Here is a 23,284-nt window from a genome sequence, read left to right on the forward strand (position 1 = left end):
AATTGCTATTGAGCTATTTTTCTACTTCTCTTTTATTTCTGCTGTGTGCTTTGTTTCAAATCAGATCCTTAGAAAGTGAAAGAAAATTAAGCATAGTATCTAAACTATTTGGTTAACACTGTATCTTATGGAGGGAGGAAGGATGTTTTCTGTTTTTTTGTTTTTTAAATAATGCCAAGTAAAAATATTTCTAGAACGCATCACTGGATCTGCAACTCATTTTCATAGGATGTAAGTAACAACTATCGTCGATCTTACACTCTTGAAAAGTGTTTTGTTTTTTTTTAATTGTCACTTGAGGTCATTAGCTTTGAGGGCCAGAAAAAAAGTTGTCTTTTCTCATATTAATTTTGTGATTTCTATTTTAGAAAGGTAGTACAACAATAAAGACAAATTCTAGCAATTACGGTTGAAAATTCAGCTTGCAGGCAGTGGAATCAAGGAAGTCTGTGGTGTTTGAAATATGACGATCACAGAGGAAGAGTTATACACAGTGAAGTAAACAAGTCGGATCTAAATGTAAAAGTCAGATCTCGACCAGCCTGGAATTAAGGGCTTACCAGTAATAAAATCTACTTTAAATTGTGTGGGGAAGATGACCACACTACTTATACGACACCTAGAAAGTTACTTGCTAAATAAAGGATCTTAGCAGCAAGTGACTTGAAACTATAAGCATACAAAAAGAGTATGAGCAAATTCCTCTGTAACTTGGGTATAAAGACAGACTTTCTAACTAAGTCCAGATGACGGGGAAAAAAGAAAAAAAGAAAGAAGAAAGAAAAAGAAAAGAAAAAATAGGACTACATTAAAAATAAACTAGTGCATTACAAAAAATACTATAAGCAAAATCAAAATACAAATAACAAATTGGAAAAAATTGGCATTATTAGACAAAGGGCTAATATCCTTAATATAAATTTTTTTTAATCAAAAAAGAAAAGGGAACTAAAAACCTTAGAAAAATGGACAAAACACATGAACAGGCAATTCACCAAAAATGGATACAAAAATGGCCCTTAAACATGTTTTTGCAAGTTCTTCATTCATAATAACAAAACTGCAAACTAAAAGTCCAGTGAGATACTCATCCATTAGATTGGCAAAAAAATCAAACGCTTGACAATAAATTCTGATGCCAAGGCTGTGGAGAAACAGGCAGTCTCACACATTGCTGCCAGAACTACAAAATGGTGCAATCTCTAGAATAGAGAATTTGGCAATGTTTAATAGAACTACATATACATTTACTCTTTGACCTAGTTACTCCAACTTCTAGGAATCTACTCTTGAAGATATACTTCCAAAAACATCAAAATACTAACACATGAGATGAGTATTACTGCATTATTTGTGTAATTGTAAATGTTGGAACTACTTAAATGCCCAAATATGAGAGAATGATAGTGTAAACTATGGTATTTAAATGCATTTGAATACTACGTGGCTATGAAAAAGAGGATCTTTGTAAAATGACATGATTTCCAGCACAGATTATTCAGGGAGGAAAAAAAGAGTGCGCGTGCGCACAGACACACACACGTTTTTGTGTAAGAAAGAAGGGAAAATTTAAAAATACACAAAACTGCTTATTTTAGCAAAAAGAAATGCAGAAAGGGTAAACAGAATGGAATTGCTTACCTACAGTTGGTAGAGCAGAAAGGAGTGAAAGGGTTAGGGAAGGGAGATTCTGAGTACACATTTTGAATGGTTAGACTTCTGGAAGCATGTAAAAGTTCTAGGTATGAAAAAATAAAATTAAATCCTGGATTAAAGGGAAAAAACGTACTATGTAAGGAAATTATTGGGACAACTGACAAAATTGGAATATGGACTATAAAGTATTAAAAAATAAATAAAGGGGCGCCTGGGTGGCACAGCGGTTAAGCGTCTGCCTTCGGCTCAGGGCGTGATCCTGGCGTTGTGGGATCGAGCCCCGCATCAGGCTCCTCTGCTATGAGCCTGCTTCTTCCTCTCCCACTCCCCCTGCTTGTGTTCCCTCTCTCCCTGGCTGTCTCTGTCTCTGTCAAATAAATAAATAAAATCTTGAAAAAAAAAAAGATACTTTAAAAAAAAAAAAAATAAATAAATAAATAAATAAATAAAATTTTGGGGCGCCTGGGTGGCTGTTAAGAGTCTGCTTTTGGCTCAGGTCATGATCCCAGGGTTCTGAGATCGAGCCCCAAGTTGGGCTCCCTGCTCAGCGGGAAGCCTGCTTCTCCCTCTCCCACTCTCTCTGCTGGTGTTCCCTCTCTCGCTGTGTCTCTATCTGTCCAATAAATAAATAAAATCTTTAAAAAATAAAATAAAATAAATAAAAATTTAGTGTTAAATCAATGTTAAATTTTCTGAAAGTCTAACTGTATTGATGTCATGCAAGATAATATCCTTACTCCTAGGGAATATACATTAAGTATGAGGGGTAAAGAAAGGAGCATTACTCCTTGAAACCTACTCTCAAAAGACTGAAAAAAAATTGTATTTATGTGTGTGCATATTCACGTATGCATATGAATATGTATGTATGTAATATACACACATATATGAATAATTTTTTAAATGACAAAATGTTAAAAATTAGTAAATCTAAGTAAAAGGTAAAAAAGTTCTCTATTATTCTTGCAAATCTTCCACAAAATTCAGTATTATTTTAAAATAAAAATTAAAAAAACATGATCTAGGGGTGCTTGGGTGTCTTACTGGTAAGTGTCTGTCTTCAGCTCAGGTCATGATCTCAGGGTCCTGGCACTGAGCCCCAAATGGGCTCCCTGCTCAGCAGGGAGTCTGCTTCTCCTTCTCCCTCTGCTCTTCCCCCACCCCGCTTGTGCTCTCTCTCTCTCAAATACATATAAAATGTTTTTTAAAATTAAAAAAAAAAAACCACGATATAGCTTTAAACCATTACTAAAAAACTCTGTATCGAGACTGGGATGCTAAATCACTGGGGGCTTTTGTCTATGATGGATGGATAGATGGACTGACTGATTTCAGTATTTATAGTAAGGCATTTTAATAAATGCAAAATGGATACCTTCATTTCAGGCATCCTATTTCCAGACTGTCATAGGACCAACAGAAACGCAGTTGTGCCTCTCACCCTATTAAGCAATGGCTTTTTGCCTTTGGCAATTTGCTCCATGTCCAGATACACCCTGTAATCAATTCAAATGCACTAATAGGTAGACTGGAGTTATATTTATAAGCTTACAGTTGAGCAAATACTGATTTTTAAATACAATAAACACGAAACCTTTGAAACTAAACAGGAGATGTGATCAAGGGTACTTAATGCAGTAACGCTGGTACGTCCACGTGAATCATCGGGACTGCAGAGTGGCTCTAAGAAGCAGAAGAGTGTGGCGCAGGTCAACCTGCCTAATACCCACTGCGCTTCTTTCAGTTAATCAACTATCACGTGCCAAGAGCCCTTTGAAAATCATCTTACCACTTTTGATAGCAAGGCACACAGATTAAACATTCTTGCATTTGACCCAAATGGAGTGCTAACATTTCAGTCCTGCGTTGAAAAGCAGCAGTTAGTCCTCAAAACAGACAATGGTGGTTTAACTAAAAGAGGTTGACAAAGCAGATGTGGAAACATCAACATGTCAAGCACCAAGCTGAAAATACACCTTGATACAGGGACTAAAATATTTGAATACATAATTGGGGGTTCTAATTCAACAATTTTTGTCAGTAATCATGCTAAAGTAATTGGAGAAATATGTACCTAATTGTTGGGAGTTAAGTCTGGGGAGAGGATTACAGGGAAATATACAATTTTTAATACATATTCCGATTTTTGAATTTTAAAGAATATACATTGCCTTTATAATTTAAGAACAGCTAAAACTGGATCTAGTGAACGAACAGTAATGTTCAAGATTCAACTGGCTTTACAGAGATCAAACTAAAATTCTAGTGTCTTCAGACCCAGCTAATGAACATTGAGTTAAAGAGGATTAAAAGGGATAAGCAAATGACAAAATACAGACATTTTTTATTCAAGAATATGGAAGCTCGTTGGACTTAGAACACAAATCTTTATTCTATAAAACTTTTACAATAATCTTAATGGTAATTAGCTTTAAAAGCTACAGAACACCATGAGTTAAATGCATGATAGATTAAAAAAATCAGAGTACATTGGGGAAAAGTTATTTTTAAATATTGTACATTTCAAAAGACAAATTTTACAATGGGAGACTTTTTGATTTAATTTTTCTAATAAAGGGGTTTTCTCTTTGTTTATTAAAACATAAAATAGTTTCTTCTTGAACTGATACTTGCAAAATTTATCAAACTGGCAATTTCCTTAGTTACGGGCGGAGCCAGGTGAAATCTGTAAAGCAATTTACATCTAAGATTAGAAGGCTAATTTGGTATTACTGCATAGGCTTAGTATTAGTGCATAGGTTCCAAATGTACTGCAAAACTATACCAACTTCCTCCTTTCAGATTTGCTGTTGCATCATCCCATTTGCCATCTAACGGGGGAAGCACCACCTTGTGGCAAAAATAAAAGCTTCTCAATGACAGAAGTCAAGACTGGTTAGCTGGAGAGAACACTCAGTGGGCTTCCGGGGCACTAGTGAGTCTATTTCTTGACCTGCATAGAGATGCCATGAGTGCTCACTCTGTAATTCTTTATTAAACCACATGACTTGTCTGTTTTTGTACTCTGTAATTTTAAAACTTTAGGGAGAAAAAAACGATTTCTATGTACCTGAATTAAGTCATATGCCTAACTGCTTGAACTTTCTAAGCACCAGTCCTATTTCCTAAAATTTCCTAGAACTACAATGCATTCTTAACCTTGTAAATGCACTGCTATATTTTTATGATAGGAACAAAACACCAGAAAGAGGCATATTCTTTGGTAAATGAAGGAAGGATTTTTCCCTCGGAATGTTTTCATCGCTGCTCTCTCGGCCTCCCAGAGCAACTGCACGTGCTCTGCGATCGTCTGGAATCACCTACACACACCTGTACTAACGTGTCTGAAAACCCAGAAAACCCTAGATTTTATGGCATAGATACAGAACAGCAAAGCTGTATGGCATATTTATGTTAACAATATTCAATCAGAAAGGATTTTCTTTCATGTTTTATTTACCATATTGAAGTGACACAAACTGTTAACAAAATGACTTGGATTTGCTGAGAATTTCACTTCTCTAACTGCCATGGAATCACCTTTCTTAGGAGCTATCGACACGACATTTAGTACCTTTGTCATACCATGGAGCAATTTTTCGAGAAAAAGTCGTCTTTCTTCACAAGAACCTGTCAGCACGCTTTCGTGACTGTCTGCTCTGCGATGACCCTCACGCAAGCACATCTGGGTGGCAGGAGAGAAGAGCCATGAGCTGGCACTGCCCTGCATGCGGGCAGCGCTACATTGCCCAGATGCCGCCACCCAGACCGTCTTCCACTCCACATGGAAAGCAACTCTCATTCCTGGCTTCACTTCTGTGGGGAATAGTAAAGATGTCGGGACATGTACCTGAGAATATTTCACAGGACAACGCTTTCACTTAGTTAATGCTGTCTGCTCACCTAATCTTTATGATCAAGTTGGGTACAGAAAATGTTTTTTAAAAAATATTTAAAACAGATGTTTTATCCCAACATCCCACAGAATGTTATATCCCAGTTCTTGACCAAGGCCATTTCAAAGGGCTATAATATGGAGAAAGCCACATGCAAATGTTCTTTTATAATTTGACATAGTCCAGGTGTGACCATGCCAGTAATCATGAATATTGCTCAGTCAAGTATTTAATTCTACAAGTGAAGAAATGTCAGGCTGTTGGACCACCACGATCTGTGACTTCCCTAAGGAGTCTTTAAATACAGCTACCTCAGAGATGAAAAGAAGAACTTAAATCTGAAGAGGTCAAATTGTTATGTCCTCCCCTGAACATCAGTGAAGAAACACAAGCTTGCCCACGGCCATACCCCCTCAATGTGCCTGATCGTGGAAGCTAAGCAGGATTGGGCCTGGTCAGTACTTGGATGGGAGAAAAAAAATGGACTTAACAAGGCTGCTTCATTAAGATTTCTGGAACTGGCCATGTCTGATGTTAAGATAAAATATTATTAATATGAAATTCTGGCACAGATAGTCCACAGAAGTTATATTTCAATATTTTAATCTAATCCAATGTTCAACTAATTACTCTATCTGAAAAAGTTCTACAATATTTTCTAAGAAAAATAAAGTTAAGAATTAGGTTGTTTTTTTTTTAAAACTTTTCCTTGTAGAAATAGATGAGAGTGCGCTAGAATAAGAGAAAGAGAGAACCATGAAGAATGAAGAAAATGACTAATGGGAACCCGATGGGAACACAATCTTTTAAAAACCTTTAAAACAACTAAAACACAATCTTTTAAAACATAATCTTTAAGAAACCTTTAAAAACAACTAAAATCAAAAACAATAAATCTGAGATTTTTCTCTTTTTTAATACAAATATATCTAATTCTTCAAAGCATAAGGTGCCTCTAACATTCTAAAGTCTCAGTGGTGGACACTATCACAAGCTTTAGAAAAAAAACAATACATAGTAATGAACAGCGAGCTTAGGCACAGTTTCACAAAGACTGTTTTACCTTCAGGAAATCCAGAATCTCTAGAAATTATTAAAATTATAAAGGGGTCAAATTTTATAAGGTGTTTTCCTCAACTGTGGCTAAACTTAACTACATTAAAATACTCATAGTCTTTGATCATGAAGCAGAAACATATAGTGATAGATTTCTTTTAATCCTTACTCTCAAGAATGGTATTTAAGCAAAGCCCTCATTCCATAAGACGTTCACTAATATATGTGAAGAAAATAACATTCTGATTTTATAGAGCAGCCCCAGGTAATGTTAACAACTAGATTAAGAAATAAGGAGAACCAGTATTATCCTGTATGTCCTTGAGCTAGGAAGCTTCTCAATTAAAGGAGTCATGTTCAGGAAATGATACTCAAAAACACAAGTTCTTTACATTAAATTTCCCTGTTAAGTAAGTCTCTTTCAAATTCTTTAGTTAACAGCAATACTTTAAAAATCGTCAGCTGTAAACTCTTAGCTTGCAATGTTTTGATTCTTCCTGAATCTTGAAAACTTCCAAGTTATATTAAATATATTATCTTCTGTTTCTTCTTAAAGAACTCATGTTCATAAAAGGATCGTCATCGTCATCCTGAAATGACATACAAATGTTATGTGAGTGACTGCTCCATGCTTCACTCAGACAAGACAGATATGCTCACGGGTAAACAACAATACCCGTAAAAGCCATTTCCTCCTTTCACAAGAAGACTTTCATTATTCTATTACCTTTATAAATATGAATAGTCTGTTCATTTAGCTTTCCTCCCTTCCCTAGTAGCTATTTCACCATGGAAATAAGTCAATTAAATTCTTAGCAAGCACTGAAAATAATTCATCCTGATATGTGTGTGTGTGTGTGTGTGTGTGTATCCCTACAATATATACCATATGTATTTCTCTCAATTATTAACCTTAATAAAGGCAAATAAGGTATGGGTAAGCCAGGAAAATTAATACTCTTCAAGTCATTTCTGTTTGCTTTTTGAACAGGTTTTTTTCCAATTACATTTTATTACTGGTGTTACCTAATGTTCTGGAAATTCACCCCCCAAAATAATGAAGGCACATGACCTAACTCAGAAATAGCTATAATTCTTATTTCCTGTTACCCATTTCATGCCAGCAGTAAACAGCTACTCTCAGGCTGCTGCAAAAAACCACCCAGCAAGTCAATCTTCCAAATATCTTTCTGGAAAAAGATGCAGTATGAAGAGTTCTCATGCTGGAATGAGGCTGAAGATTATATGCATAGTAAGAGCAGACAGGAATACCAGATATTAGAATTAGTAATTTGCTTAAAGAGTAGGAAAACTAACAAACCTCAGGTAAGCCCAAATTATAAAATTTGATGAGGATAACTTAGAATTGATTCTTACATATTCTCTAGCTAAATATTCAGAAGAAAGCAAATCTGCCTGTAAATTTTTTTTCTTTTTTAATTAATTAATTAATTTGAGAGGGAGAGTGAGCGATGAGAGTACAAGCAGGGGGAGTGGCAGAGGGAGAGGGAGAAGCAGGCTCCCCAATGAGCAGGGAGACCGATGTGGAACCGAGATTATGACCTGAGCCGAAGGCAGATGCTTAATCGACTGAGGCACTCAGGCACCCCTGATTTATGATTCTTTTAAGACATTAATAAAAAGGGATAATTATTTGGTATTAGGATTTGTTGGTGATATCACCATCAACAAATTCAAATGTTAGCTAAGTTAGCTATCTCTAGTGAGAAATGAATGCCTTGAAAAATACAAACTCACATTCATTGATTTATTTTCTGCTATTAACAAAGGCAGAACTTATTAAAAACCAGAGATAAATCCAACTTAAGGCATAATAATTTGCTAATTGTTCTTCTTTGCAGTTAACATGAACTATATACAAATCTTTAACATTTAACATGTCTATCTAGACGCTTGGAATGAACAAATGGGTCCACAACTGCTTGCTTCCCTCCTGGAGGCAACACAGTAGGTATTTCACAGGGAGCCTGAGCTCATGCTGCCATTTTTCTCTGCAGCCTACTGCTGGTGAGTCCTCTCCTCAAGCTGGCTCAAAACCACAGCTGGGATACAGGAACATGACAGCAACAGTTGAAGTTCAAAATGAAAGGTGTGAGTCACATGCTACAGCAGGGATAAACCTGCAGGACATTATGCTAAGTGACATAAGCCAGTCATTAAAAAGATAAATATTGTGACTCCACTGACAGCATGTATCTTGGGGAGTCCAATTCACAAAAACAAAAATTAGAATGGTGGTTACCAGGGGCTGGGAGGAAAGGGAAATGAGGAGTTGTTCAATGGGTGGAGATTTTTAATTCTGCAAGATGAAAAAATTCTGGAGATCTATTTGCACAACAAAGTGAATATACTTCACACTAGTGCACTGCACACTGAAAAATGTTTAAGATGGCAATTCCTTTTAATAAAGATTTTATTAATTTATTTGAGAAAAGTACAAGAGTGAGAGAGAGAGCATGAGCAGGGACAGAGGGAGAGGAAGAAGGGAGAAGCAGACCCCCGCTAAGCAGGGAGCCCAACATGGGGCTTGATCTCAAGACCCTGGGATCATGACCTGAGCCAAAGGCAGATGCTTAAGGGACTGAGCCACCCAGGCACCCCTAAGATGGCAAGTTTTACACCATATGTTTGTACCACAATTAAAAAACTTTTTAAATAAAAATAAAGAAATGGGGTGCCTTGGTGGCTCAAGTCAATTAGGCGTCTGCCTTTGGCTCAGGTCATGATCCCAGGGTCCTGGGATCCAGCTCCTGCTCAGCGGGGAGTCTGCTCCTCCCTTTCCCTGTGCCCCTCTCCCTGCTTGTGCGCTCTCCCTCTCTCTAATAAAATCTTTAAAAATTTTTTTTTAAATCCCCAAAGTAAATAAAAATAAAGAAATGAAAGGGATTATAGAGCTAAGAAAAACATGTGAAAGCAATTCAACAAAAACTAGCCAAGGCCCCTCAGCTGGCTGCCATGGCGGAACGGGAAAGGCCAGGCTTTAACGCCGCCGCTGAACCAACGGATGAATAAAGCCAAGAGGCGAGTCTTGAGTCTGCCTCTTCCCATTCCTTCTCATTCAGGTTAGAAGAGATTTGATCGTTTTCTGGCCCAGACAGAAATCAGAGTTTCTTTCACACGTCCTGCCATGTGGCACTTTAGGCAATATCTGAACGCCTCTGTAAATGAAAATCACCACCACGTACATTTTATATATGAAATGTGTAAAGCATATAGTGAGTACTTAATATTTTATTAAAGTAACATTGAAAACTTCTAGAATATCACCACTTCTCCAAATATAAATGACAGAAGCTGAGAAAAACTATTCTGATCCACAATTAATAGGGCAAATTAAGTAGGAATTCAGTGAATATCATATTTTAAAAATTGGCGGGCCTTTTATATTTGAGTATTTACATTTACAGGTACTCAACAAATGCTACTTGTCGACTCTGAACATTAAGTACAGTTCAAAGGAAGGTTATCAATGCAAGTATTTTAAAAAATAACTTCAAGCAACTAGCTTAGCAGTCCTTATTTAAATTTTATAAACAGCTAAAAATAGATGAGATTTAACAATATTACTTTATTACCTCATCAGATTCAAAATCAACCCCTTTAGCTATCTGGCTCTGGGACATGCGCTTGCTTGATGATGATGTGCTCGACCACCTGAAGCAGAAACATGGAAAACACAAAGAAAATGAACCAGAGAATTCATAAGCCCTTTTAAGATAATTTTTCATTCTAGTAGCAGCCATGAATAAAAAAAGCTGATACCTTCCCTTCAATCTACATTAGAGACAGTAAAAACTTAATGGTGAGGAAAAGGACTCTGGGGCCAGGGTCTGAACTCCAGTTTTGTCATTTATTACTATGTGGCTTCAGACAAGTTACTTAGCCCCGCTGCCTCAATTTCCTCATCCATAAAATGAGGATAATAATTTTTCAGAGATTTACTGTGTTAATATACTAAAAGACTTAGATCAGTGCCTGACATATATTAAACACTACACCGATCCTTGCTCATTATAGTGCCTAGCATACATTAACATGCCTCTACTACCATCCCCCACTCCGGAATACTTTAACACTGAAATATTTGTGTTCAAATACCAGTATATGCTTCTGTAACAAGATAAAGGGATTTCAGGAGAGGCTCACCACTTTCTAGGGCTGCCTCACTGCTCATATTATTCACGTTCAATCCAAATCAAATAGCAAATATATACTGAGTGCTTGCTCTTTTCCAGGTACTCTGATAGGTCCTGGGAAATATCAGCAAACAAGATCATGATTCCCATCCTTATGAAGCCTAACTTGTGGTAATGAACTCATATTCATATGTCTTTTTATCAGTAAGAATTCTAAATCCTCTTCGATCAGGCCACTGCGGCCTATCCAACCTGCCTGGTTCTTTACTGCTTATGAACTAAGAATGGTTTTCCCATTTTGAAATGTGGTACATTTAAATGGTTATACAAATACCTATATAATATCCTCAATTTTGCCTCTTGGTCTGCAAAGTCTAAAATATTTAACCATCTGGCCCTTTGAGAAAGTCTGCTGACTCCCATCTTAAAGCAGCATTAGCTAATTAATTTATTACCATGCTTTGGAATGTTATAGCAAGAGAAGTACGTCTGAAGGTCTTGTCTGGACAAGGAGGTTGAGAATCAAGAGGTCATGTGTCAGAAGGAAAGAAAAAAATCACAGGTTCTTCTGCATAAAAGTAAAGGACAGGAGGATCTGTCATGCAAACTTGAAGGGCAAAATGGCTCTGAGAGTAGAGATCAAGGATATTTATCAAGTGACCCATCTGGGACGTGCCGTGTGCCCATCTCTCTATACTTGACCTAAGCAGGAACTCGTAGTTGCTGACTTGTTTCTATCTGTGACAGGAAGAAGCAGATCATCAAAAGCATAAAGCCACAGTGGCAAGGTAGCAAAGTTAGGTGAATGCGTTCTTTTTGGGGGTTGGGCAAAGGGGGGGCTTATGGAAGGAAACACCCACTGAAACCCGACTCTGCTTCTGATGTCTCCCCAAATAACCAATAGGGTCCAGAAACAAGCCAGTCATCTATGATGGACAGTAGCTTATCTGATCATAGCAAGAGTCCTGAGTTCTGCATCAGGGAACCCCACAGACCTACAGATCTCACCTATAAAGGATCCCCTATCCTTAGAAGTCAACAGTGGGGAGGGAAAGAAATGGTTATGCTGTTTTTATTGCTGGGTCGCATAAATGGGCCTTGTCCTGGATATGAGAAAAGGTTTAATTTGATTTAGCTTCATGTGGAAGGCTAAAATAAATAGAGAGGGTGTGTCAAACTGAGTGCCAGGAGCTGTCATTTTTTTCCCTTTTTGTTCAGATATCATTTGGGGCCATAAACGAGAGTTCCCGTCTAGAGCTGTTCAGCCAAGAAGTCAGTTGTAGCAGCGTTATAAGCACAAGGTAACATGTTAAATTAGCCTTATGTTGTGCCTGGCACATAACAGGTGCTACAAAAATGTGAGTTCTCCACCACTCCAAGGTTGAACGGAATCCTCTCAATCTCTGCTTCTCTCCCCTGGCCCCATGGGGCTGGGTCTTCTCTTATTCGCTGTTTTGAGGGAGGGTCCTCAGTTTATTTGCCACCTCTATCGAACCTGAAGGGTCCTCTTATTCCTAGTACAAGGACAAAGTTAGCAACAACTTTTCCAGGGAAGAGTAGGCTTTCTGTTACCCATCTGGCAGAAGGGAGTTTTACAACTGGAAGTTATTTCCTTTTTCAAGTTAATTGCCAGACATATTAGTGCCTTTATTGCTTACCATTCCTCCTGTTACTCTTGTTCTATTTTCCCTAGCCTGTTATTTAATTTATTTAATAAACACTTACAGAGCTGTTACTGTGTGTCAGGCACTGTACTTAGCACTTTATAAATATTAACCCACTTAAATCTCATAACCCTATGGGGTAAATATAATTATATTCATTTTATAAATGAGGATACTGAGGCACAGAGAAGTGAAAAAAACTTGTACAATGCCCATACCTAGTAAGTCGTAGGGCTTAAGAACCATAAATAATCAAAATAACCATACAATCCACGCCATTAGTAAATAACGCTTCAAAACCCGCCTAAATTATGTCATTCAGTTGCTGTCACCAGAAACACAAATCTACCGTGGCTGATTTCAGATCTGCTGCCAAAATGTTAATTTCTAAATTGCCTCTCATCATTTAAATGGTTCTTACTGCCTGCACAACAGTTTGAGAGGTAAATCTATTATGCTCCGAAGTGACAGCAGAGACAGGTCTGGAGCAGAATGCCTGGCTGTGTGACTGGCTGGGCCACTGTAGGTAAGTCTCTTAACCTCCTGTGCCTCACTTTCTTCCAAGGGACAATGGGGATAATGTAGTTGTAGCTTCATCCCCCTCCTGGGGTGCATGTGAGCACCACACAAGCTAATTCACATGCAAAGGCTCAGAAGAATACACAATTCAGTTATTCGTATTACCTTACGAGTGAATAGGAAAGCAACGGACATTTATTCTACTGAAAAGTAGACAACCCAAAATGGTAACAAAATCAAGATACTTTTCTTTAATACCCTTAAAATATATGTCAAACATACTAAGATAGTATTTTCATTAGTCCCAATAATGAAAAATAAGGACCTCATGCAAGGTAAACTTCTATAATCCTCTCAACTAACGCACTACAGGAAAAAAAAAAAAAACAACTCGGAAACCTACACTTGTTTTTTGTTCGTGTGTGTGTTTTAAATATTTTATTTATTTATTTGATAGAGAGAGACAGAGCACAAGTAGGCAGAGTGGCAGGCAGTGGGAGAAGCAGGCTCTCCGCTGAGCAGAGCGCCTAAAGCTGGGCTTGATCCCAGGACTCTGGGATCATGACCTGAGCCGAAGACAGACTGTCTGAGCCACCCACGTGCCCCTGTTTATGTTTTAATTCACAAAGATAAGAATGACCAAACAGGTACTGAAAGGGACTCTCTCTCTTCGATGGACTGAATAAATCTCCTTTCAATAAATCTCCTTTTCCCTAACCAAATTTGTGTTAGGTTTCTATTGGACCAAAGAACCAAAGGAGTCTTGATTAATATAGGACTCAAATTTAAGACTGTAACTCAAGACTAAGAAATTCTACCCCAATTATCCTCAACTATGGACCACAAATACACAATCTAACCGGCACCTGAGCCCGTCTTGCTATTTTGCACTCCTTCTACCAAGGCCGGCACTGGCTTTGGCAACCCCATACTCTTCTGCGTCTTTCTCATTGCTTCTACTTTTCCTAAATTCTAAAAGTTAAAACTCAAGTACTGGAACACAAGCCCTCTTTTCTAACTTCTCTTTTAGGGTGATAATCCATTCCAATGGCTTCAAGTTAAATAACTGTATATCAGTTATATGCTGTTGAGAAGTAAATTTAGGTATCATTCAAACCTCTTATCTGAGCTCTGGACTCATATATCCAATTGCCTACAACCAATTCCTTCATATAAATTACACAGGCATCTCAAACTTCCCACGTCTAAAGCAGAACTTCTGATTATCTGCCTACCATCCCTTACAAAAATCTGTTTCTCTTCTTCTATGCCTTTCTCAGTGTATGGCACTAGGTATTCAAGTAGGAAACCTGGAAATCAACCATGATATCTCATTATCCTTCACTCCAAATATTCAATACACCCTGACCTCTGTCGTGTCTACCTCCCAATATACCCTGAAACCGTCTACTCTCTTCCTTTCCCCTGCTACTCCTCAGTGCAAGCCTCTGTCATCTTCTGGGGACTACTCACAGCATGCTCCTTTCAGGTCAGCCTGCTTGTACCCTGCCTCCTGTGCTACAGGGATCCTTTATAAACGTAAATCAGATGGTGCCACTACTCTCTCAAAATCCTTCCATGGATTCCCTGCATGTATAATAAAGTCCAAATACCTTACCCTGCTCAACTGTTCCTGCCTCATGATGTACTCCTGCCTTTCCTACTCCTATCTAAAATCCCTTCTTTTCCATGGTTTAGTCACTGGCTCCTAAACTACAGCAAGGTTGTTTCTTTTTCAAGAGATGAAGGATCTGTACTCCAAAACTACAGAACACTCATGAAAGAAATTGAGGAAGACACAAAGAAATGAAAATGAAAAATGTTCCATACTCGTGGATTGGAAGAACAAATATTGTTAAAATGTCTATGCTACCCAGAGCAATCTACACATTTAATGCAATCCCTATCAAAATACCATCAACTTTTTTCACAGAGCTGGAACAAATAATGCTAAGATTTGTATGGAACCAGAAAAGACCCTGAGTAGTCAAAGGAATGTTGAAAAAGAAAACCAAAACTGGTGGCGTCACAATTCCGGACTTCAAGTTCTATTACAAAGCTGTAATCATCAAGACAGTATGGTACTGGCACAAAAACAGACACAAAGATCAATGAATAGAATAGAGACCTCAGAAATGGACCCACAACTCTATGGTACTAATTTCTGATAAAGCAGAAAAGAATATCCAAAGGAAAAAAGACAGTCTCTTCAACAAATGGTGTTGGGAAAATTGGACAGGCACAGCAGAAGAATGAAACTGGACCACCTTCTTATACTAGAAACAAAAATAACCTCACAATGGATGCAAGACCTAAATGTGAGACAGGAATCCATCAAAATCCTAGAGAAGAACACAGGCAGTAACCTCTTTGATCCTGGCCACAGCAACTTCTTGCTAGACATGTCTCCAGAGGCAAGGGAAACCAAAGAAAAATGAACTACTGGGACTTCATCAGGATAAAAACTTTTGCACAGCAAACAGTCAACAAAACTAAAAGGCAACCTACAGAATGGGAGAAGACACTTGTAAATGACTTATCAGATAAAGGGCCAGTATCCATAACCTCTACAGAACTTATCACTCAACATCCAAAAAACAAAAAATCCAGTCAAGAAATGGGCAGAAGACGTGAACAGGTATTTCTCCAAAGAAGACATACAAACGGCCAACAGACACACAAAAAAACACTCAACATCACTCAGCATCAGGGAAATACAAATCAAAACCACAATGAGATACCGCCTCACACTAGTCAGAATGGCTAAAATTAACAAGTCAGGAAAAGACAGATGTTGGTGAGGATGTGGAGAAAGGGGAAACCTCCTACATTGTTGGTGGGAATGCAAGCTGGTGGAGCCACTCTGGAAAACAATATGGAGGTTCCTCAAAAAGTTAAAAATAGAGCTACCCTATGACCCAGCAACTGCACTACTAGGTACTTACAAATATATACGTGTATGTATATGTATACGTATATGTATATATATATGCATATACATATCTCGGGGGGGATATATTTTTATAAAGATACAAATGTAGTGATATCAAGAGGTACCTGCACCCCGATGTTTATAGCAGCAATGTTCACAATAGCTAAACTACAGAAAGAGCCCAGATAGCCATCAATAGATGAATGGATAAAGAAGATGGGGTGTATATATACAATGGAATACTACTCAGCCATCAGAAAAAAAAATGAAACCTTGGGTATTATGCTAAGCAAAATAAGTCAATCAGAGAAAGACAATTATATGATCTCACTCATATGTGGAATTTAAGAAACAAAACAGAGGATCATAGGGGAAGAGAGGAAAAAAAAAGAAACAAGAAGAACCCAGACAGGGAGACAAACCATAAGAGACACTTAATCACGGGAAACAAACTGAGGGTTGCTGGAGGGGAGGGAGGTGTGGGTATGGAGTAAACGGGTGATGGACATTAAGGAGGGCAGGTGATGTAATGAGCACTGGGTGTTATGTAAGACTGATGAAGCACAGACCTGTACCTCTGAAACCAGTAACACATTATACGTTAATTAACTGAATTTAAATTAAAAAGAAAAAACAAACTAATAAAAAAGAGAGAGAGAGAGAGAGAAAGAGACTCCATATGTGCTTTTCCCTCTGCTTTTTGCAAGGCCAAGTCCCTCAGTAAGATTTCAGCTTAAACCTGACCTCAGAGACCTTCCCTGATCTCCCTTTCAAAGCAGATGTCTGTGGCCTGTGACATTACTCTTTATTGCTGCACCCTGATAATTCTGTAGGGGCCAACGGGCAGACGACCCCAACATGGGTTACTTTGGCATGACTATTATTTTGAGTTAAAAAGCAATAAAAACTCAGCAGATTCAGAAAAACCTCTTTACTTTCCCCTCCAATGCCTATATAAAGGATTTAGATATTGGGACCTGTTCTAGGAAGAGAGTGATCACCATAGATAAGTAACTACATTATGAACTAGGTATGGTAGACAGGGAGGAACGTAGCAAGGCTGTTTGGTTTGATCAAAGTCCTCTCTGTCCTACTGATTCTGAGTGGTAAACATTTGTTTACCAAGCATTTACTCTCTTTCATCTTCCTGTGAATTGCTTTCTTTCCTGTTAATGTCCAAGATCCCTACACCCCCTTCTCCTTAGTTCAGAATGACATACATACCTCATTTTGTCTGTCTTAGGAATTTCCACGTTTGTGTGGATTCCCCCTATGTACGAAATTAAATTTGATTTCCTCCTATCAATCTGTCTCGTGTCAATTTGGTTCTCCGCCCAGCTAGAAAGACCTTGAAATGCAGAAGAAATTCTTCCTCCTGGACAATTTCTTTTAAACATTCTTACACACCTGTTGAATATCCCCAAATGTTACCTACCTTCTTTGTGAAGTCTTCGATGACCTATTCTAGAAGACAGTGTCACTTCCCTTTAGATTTCATTACACTTGAATAAAACATTTACTTTGTTGGATTATTAGTGCCTTGTAATTAGCATACTGCTAAAGTGGAAATTCCTTGAAGGAAGGAGACATTTCTTCCATATTTCTACCCCTAACTCCTAGCATAACATGTAACTGAATAAACATATGGATATGGAACTACACATACCAATTTTCCCAACACAGACCCTTAATTCACATAAAGCCTACATTTTCAGTGGGGTCAATATCACACCCAAGGAAGAAAAGTGGTTCTAGGAGATGGGTTAGGTGAAAAATCTGAGATACTACAATGGTTTTGGCCTTTCCCAAGCTCAATCCTACCCAGCAAAATTTCATTCTTTAGTATTTATTTCTCTTATTTTAATTAATTTAAATCTAATTTAATTTTTATCCTTAGGTAATAAAAACAAGGTTGAGATCATGAAAACAAGGGTGAGAAAAACTGAGGTAGAGTTTTTTTCTCATTCTCCCCCTTATTGCTAACAGCTCCAGCTCAGGTCATTACTCTAGGCTGTCCTCCTCCACCCCTCTCCTACAGATGCTTCCTATCCCAAAACCTCAGCTAAATGTCACTCCCTCTAGAAAAGCTTTTTCTTCTTTCATAGCCCATAATTCTTGCTCTGTTTTCCAAGGGACTATGAGCACTCACACCTAGTCTGTATCATAAAATTTCACACATAATTATGTACTGACTAATCATCCTTTAATGGATTGAAATGTGTTCATCTCTCTTTTCCACTATAACTTAGTTACCTAAAGGCAGTAACCATGTTAAAACATTTATTCTGTCCCCCATCAGACCTAATATAATGCTCACATAGTAAATTAGAAAAAACAAGCTCCTGATTATTTTCTTAAATAGAAATTTTCATTAACTGAGCTTCAGTTAAGCAGCGTCCACCTAAAATACTAACACAGAGAAAGGCTAACAGTGCTTCAAGTCAGGCTTAACAGCAAGAATAGCAAAACCCAAAAGGGACGGGAAAAAGCACACAAGTACTCCAAAGGCAGGAAAAATCAATGTGGTCCTCTTTTTAGTGTTTGGCACAGCACCCTGTGTAACTCAGTATGTAAAAATGTGATAATGAAGAAGAGAAGCTGAAATCAAATATTAAAAAAAAACACGAAACTATTTCCTGTTAATTAGAGAGAACACAGAACTCCATCAGGAAAATCCTTGAGTAATAAAGGCAAAAGGAAACCAATTACAGGTTCAGTTTCATTGGAAAACACCTACAATAATGCTGCATCACCTCTATGAACGAGCCTTTGCTCTATTTTTCACTTCTCTATTTACGTGACCAGTTGAAAATAAATCTGTTAAACTCCTATGGCATAGAAAAACGTACAGGTAGAGTTCTGGATAATTTTAAATTTTTCAGAGGTTTCTTCTTGCAGAAAATCACTGCACCTACCTTTGTTCTGTTTTTGAAGTGGTAGGAAAAATGTCGTCTTCCACATCGGACTCATCCACCTCAATCACCTAAGGGAAAAACAAAATAGTGACTAGTTTTTAGGGGAACAGAATTTATCTGAAATAAAAATAAATAGTTGCATCTCAAAAAACATTTTTTTAAATATACAAAAAAAAAAGTCAGAAAAGGGAGCAGAAGCCACATAAAAAGCAATTGTTAAAACTGAAGCTTTGGGGCACCTGGGTGGCTTAGTTGGTTAAGCGTCTGCCTTTGGCTTAGGTCATGATCTCAGGGTCCTGGGATGGAGTCCTGTGTCAGGCTCCCGGCTCAGCAGGGAGTCTGCTTCTCCTTCTGCTCCTCCCTCTTCCTCCCTGCTCATGCATGTTCTCTGTCTCAAATAAATACATATAATCTTAAAAAAAAAAAAAAACAAACACAACCTGATGCTTAGCCTGACCTCCCTCCAGTGTCACTCTTCAATCACAAATGGTATTCTATACATGTCTGAGCTCACTTTTCTTCTGGACACCACGGCAGCCGGGGTACCTAGAGGAATATGCGGTTAAACTGACTGGTGAGTGACTCACACAGGGTCATGTGCACACAGTGCCTGGGGTTTTCTTGGGTTCTAGTGAGGAGTCAGACCATTAGTGTTCCATTTCCACTTTAAAATTCGGTGTAAGACCATGTGGGAAGTACTGGATATCTATCTTTCTATTACATTTATCCCGGTTAAACACCATTTGTTAGTTTTAGGTCCCAGTAGATATTTGTTAATTCTTTTTTTTTTTTTTTAAGATTTTATTTATTTAAGAGAGTGACCAAGAGAGCACAAGCAGGGAGAGCAGCAGAGGGAGGTGAAGAGGGAGAAGCAGGCTCCCTGCAAGCAGTGACCCACCCCCCCCATGCAGGGCTCCATCCCAGGACCTTGGGATCGTGACCTGAGCTGAAGACAGACGCTTAACCAAATGAGCCACCCAGGCACCCCGAGATATTTGTTATTCTTGATTCTATCATCCAAAATACTCCTTATCCCTCTACATTTTGTGTTATCTTGACACTTAATACATATATTTGCTATGTCTTTAATGAATGAGGCCAAGGACAAAACAGTGAAAAAAGAGCACCTGAGATCTCCCCCTCCAGGCTGACATTGAACTATTAATAAAAAATTGTTAAATGTAGTTGTCCAAGAAGCTATGAATCCAGCCAATATTTCTGCATTTTGTCATAAAACTATCAGAAGATTGTCTTATGTGCCTTGAAGGAATCAAATGTATTCAACACTCCTCCAATCTACCACTGTGTAACCACAATCAAAAAATGAAAAAAAAAAAAAAAAAAAAAAGCTGGTTTAGCACAACTTGTTTCTTCTGAACTCATGTTCCTTCCTTACAAGAGAAAAATCCAGAAAAGAAGCTACCTTGTGGATGTGTTGATTTTGCTTTTAGATGATCTGCAAGTGACAGCAGGCAACAGTTGAACACAAATAATAAAATGGAGCTCAGGATAAAAGTTATTAGCACTGGTACCCACATATCAGCAACAACAGGAAGAAGGGGTGGGGGTGGGGGGGGAGATGAATTTAAGGGAGATAAAATGACAAAATGAGAATCAGAAAAGAGAAGTTTCCCGGAAAAGGAGGGTGGTCAATTGTGTCACATACTCAGAGACGAAGAATGAAATTTGAGAAAAATGCTGCTGGGGCAGGTATGATATAGAACACGGATTCTCAACTGGAGGTGATAATAACTATTATTCTGGAAACATGGACATATCTTGAGAACATTTTTGATTGTCATAATTAGGGGGGCTGCTACTGGCATCTGGAGAGCAGAGGATAAGATGTTGCTAAAAACCCTACATTGCAGTGGACAGCCCCTCCCAGTATGACTTACTTGGTCCAAGACTTATCTGGTCAATAGTGCTGCTACTGAGAAACCCTGACACAGAAGCAAGAGCACTGCCTTAGGCGTAAAGACATGTGGGTCTTGAAAGGCAGGTAATAGAAGCATCAAGACCATATAAAATCTTGGAATCCAAAGGAAGTGCAGAGGGCCTATATGTTAAATCTAGAGCTTAAGACAGAGGTCTTTTCACTCTGACTGCTTAGTTTGTCTTGAGGCTAGCTCCAGCCATGAGCGAACAAGCCACAGTATTATGAGAAGTAACAAAAGGAAGCCAGATTTAAATAAGACTTCTGTCTGCACTGAACTCCAGTCTCCAATATTACTATTTCATGCATGGACCTTTTTGGCTCAACACTGTTAACCATGAAAATATTACTGGAAACATACACTTATGGATTTCTAATCATGAGATACAGTATTTAAAAACAAAAACAAAAATCCTAGAAGCCCTCGTCTGGATAATCCATAAAATTCTTTCCAGCTTTAATGTTCCCCACTTTTTCTTCTTTTATTTACTTTGTAGATCAAAGAATTGACAATTCATAATGCGGCGGGGAGCATAAATTATTAACACACAACTATAAAACTTTTTATCTTACCTCTGAATAATTCTTAGTAGCAACATTTCGGGATGGCTGCTGTCTTGCAGACTTAAAGGCTATAATGTGAAAGAATAAACATCCATCATGTTATTCTTAAAATAACTGAGAAAAATTTGTACGTATCTTTAGCTGAAGATTTTGCAAGCTCTATCTATAAAAATCCATGATCGCCAATTATAAAACATTTATATTTTTTAAAATCTAAAGGGAGGTGGAATTATATGTTCAAATAAATCAATGCCGAGCTGCTAGTCTCCTGATTTCCTGGCTTATTCAAATATAATGACAGGTGATGTTCATAAATACACCTACACTAAAAATATTTTATAGAAACTACATGAAGGATAAAATCTAATGGATTAAACTCCAAATATATTGTAAGCCTCCTCATGTCTTCTTTCTCTTACAGTTGGCAGTACCTTTCCCTGTGGCTATATTAGGAGCCATGTGGTTCCACTAACAGCTTTCTTATTCTCCTCTACTGTGTTAGCCATATTCAGTATCTAAGAAAGAAGAGGAAATCCTAGGAAACAGCGTAATCGTTTATGCTATGATAAAACTTCCCACTAAAATCTTTACATTTCAGCTTTAAAAACTTATGAACATCAAGTTTAGCTAACCCTTTACTTTCCCCAAGATCAAAACCATGATACTATGATTTTCTAATAAGAAATATGTCTTTGGTCTTGGTCCCCATTTCTGCCAGAGCTCCTAAAACCCTAGGAAATTCCTAAGTACTAAGAGCCAGGAAAATGTCTTTTGCTATGTTAATGAAGTGACTTTTGGACCAAACCTAAAGCTGGGGGCTGGTTGCCAGGGGAACCAACCAGGAAATGGGGAAATGGAGGTTGAACTCAGTCCCACCCCCATGATTTCCAAGGAGACACGGGGACAGAGGTTGATTCAATCGCCAATAGTCAATGATTTAATCAATTAATGGTAATGAAGCTGCCATAGAAACCTAAAAGAGGGGCTTGGCAAGCTTAGAGGTGGTAAACCAGAATGCTTCCACATGCCAGGCTGCTGGCCCCCAAACTCTCTGAGGATACAAGTCCTTTGTTTGCAACCTTACCTTCTGTATCTCTTTATCTGGCTGCTGATTTGTATTCTTTGTAATAAACCAGTAATTTAGTGAATAAACCAGTTTCCTGAGTTCTGTGAGCCGCCCCAGCAAATTAATTAAACCCAAAGAGGGAATTAGGGGAAACTGATTGACAGCCAGTCAGCCAGAAGCACAGCTAGATTTGTGACTAGCCTCTGAACTGGAGGGAGGCGATTTTGTGGAACTCAGCTCTTCTTATCCTGTGGAATCTGATACTACCTCTGGGTAGACAGTGTCAGAATTGAGTCAAATTGTAGGAAACCCAGTTGATGTCCAAGAATTGCTTAGTGGCGTGAGGCAACCCACCAGCCTATCCCACTCCCCCCACACTGAATTGGGTGTAGATATTTAAAATCTAGAATAAATTTCAAACTGCCAATTAGAGTTTTATTTTCTCCTAAGCCTTACCAGTTTCTTAAATAAAATAATGTTTTCCCCCAAGACAACCTCCAAACCAAACAGAGCAAGAGGAGAAAAAAAGACTAAAGGCCTTGAAAAGCCAAAAGCTCAAAGAAACCCACAAAGTCCAAAATTCTTGCAGTCTGAAAACTCAGGAATTGTTCTCCCTAGCCTAAATTTATGATTTATGATAAATTCCTTTGGAAACTTTCTTTATCTCTGTTCCCCAAGATACATGCTGGCAATCATCCCCCAAGTGTATGACCCACCAATATACATCTGAAGGGTCTCATGACGGAGTTTTTACTAAACAGTAATAAATGACCTTTCCTAACAACAGCTAGCCCCCTGAGGATCCTGGAAACCTTATTTCCAAAATACCTGGGAGGCTTACACTATCCCCAACCCCCTCTCAACTTGAAAGTATATAATGGGCCATTCCTCATGATCTCCGTGCAGCTTTCCGCAGCTCTTTC

General features: G+C 38.1%; 1 protein-coding gene across 5 annotated transcripts in view; it reads right to left on the minus strand.

Moving 5' to 3' along the window:
* Positions 1 to 4,023: 4,023 nt before the first annotated feature.
* Positions 4,024 to 23,284, minus strand: part of MRE11 (MRE11 homolog, double strand break repair nuclease) — a 75,311-nt gene continuing 56,050 nt past the window's right edge. For all 5 annotated transcript variants that reach the window (XM_026505330.4, XM_026505329.4, XM_057316700.1 and 2 more), the window contains 4 exons: positions 21,305 to 21,363; positions 18,796 to 18,863; positions 10,205 to 10,283; positions 4,024 to 7,198 (listed from right to left, as the gene is read on the minus strand). In XM_026505330.4, the coding sequence (XP_026361115.1) occupies positions 7,142 to 7,198; positions 10,205 to 10,283; positions 18,796 to 18,863; positions 21,305 to 21,363 (263 nt within the window). In that variant the 3' untranslated portion in view covers positions 4,024 to 7,141. The remainder of the gene's footprint in view (positions 7,199 to 10,204; positions 10,284 to 18,795; positions 18,864 to 21,304; positions 21,364 to 23,284) is intronic.

Source organism: Ursus arctos, unplaced genomic scaffold (genome assembly GCF_023065955.2).
Source record: "Ursus arctos isolate Adak ecotype North America unplaced genomic scaffold, UrsArc2.0 scaffold_22, whole genome shotgun sequence".
Classification (NCBI taxonomy): Eukaryota; Metazoa; Chordata; class Mammalia; order Carnivora; family Ursidae; genus Ursus; species Ursus arctos.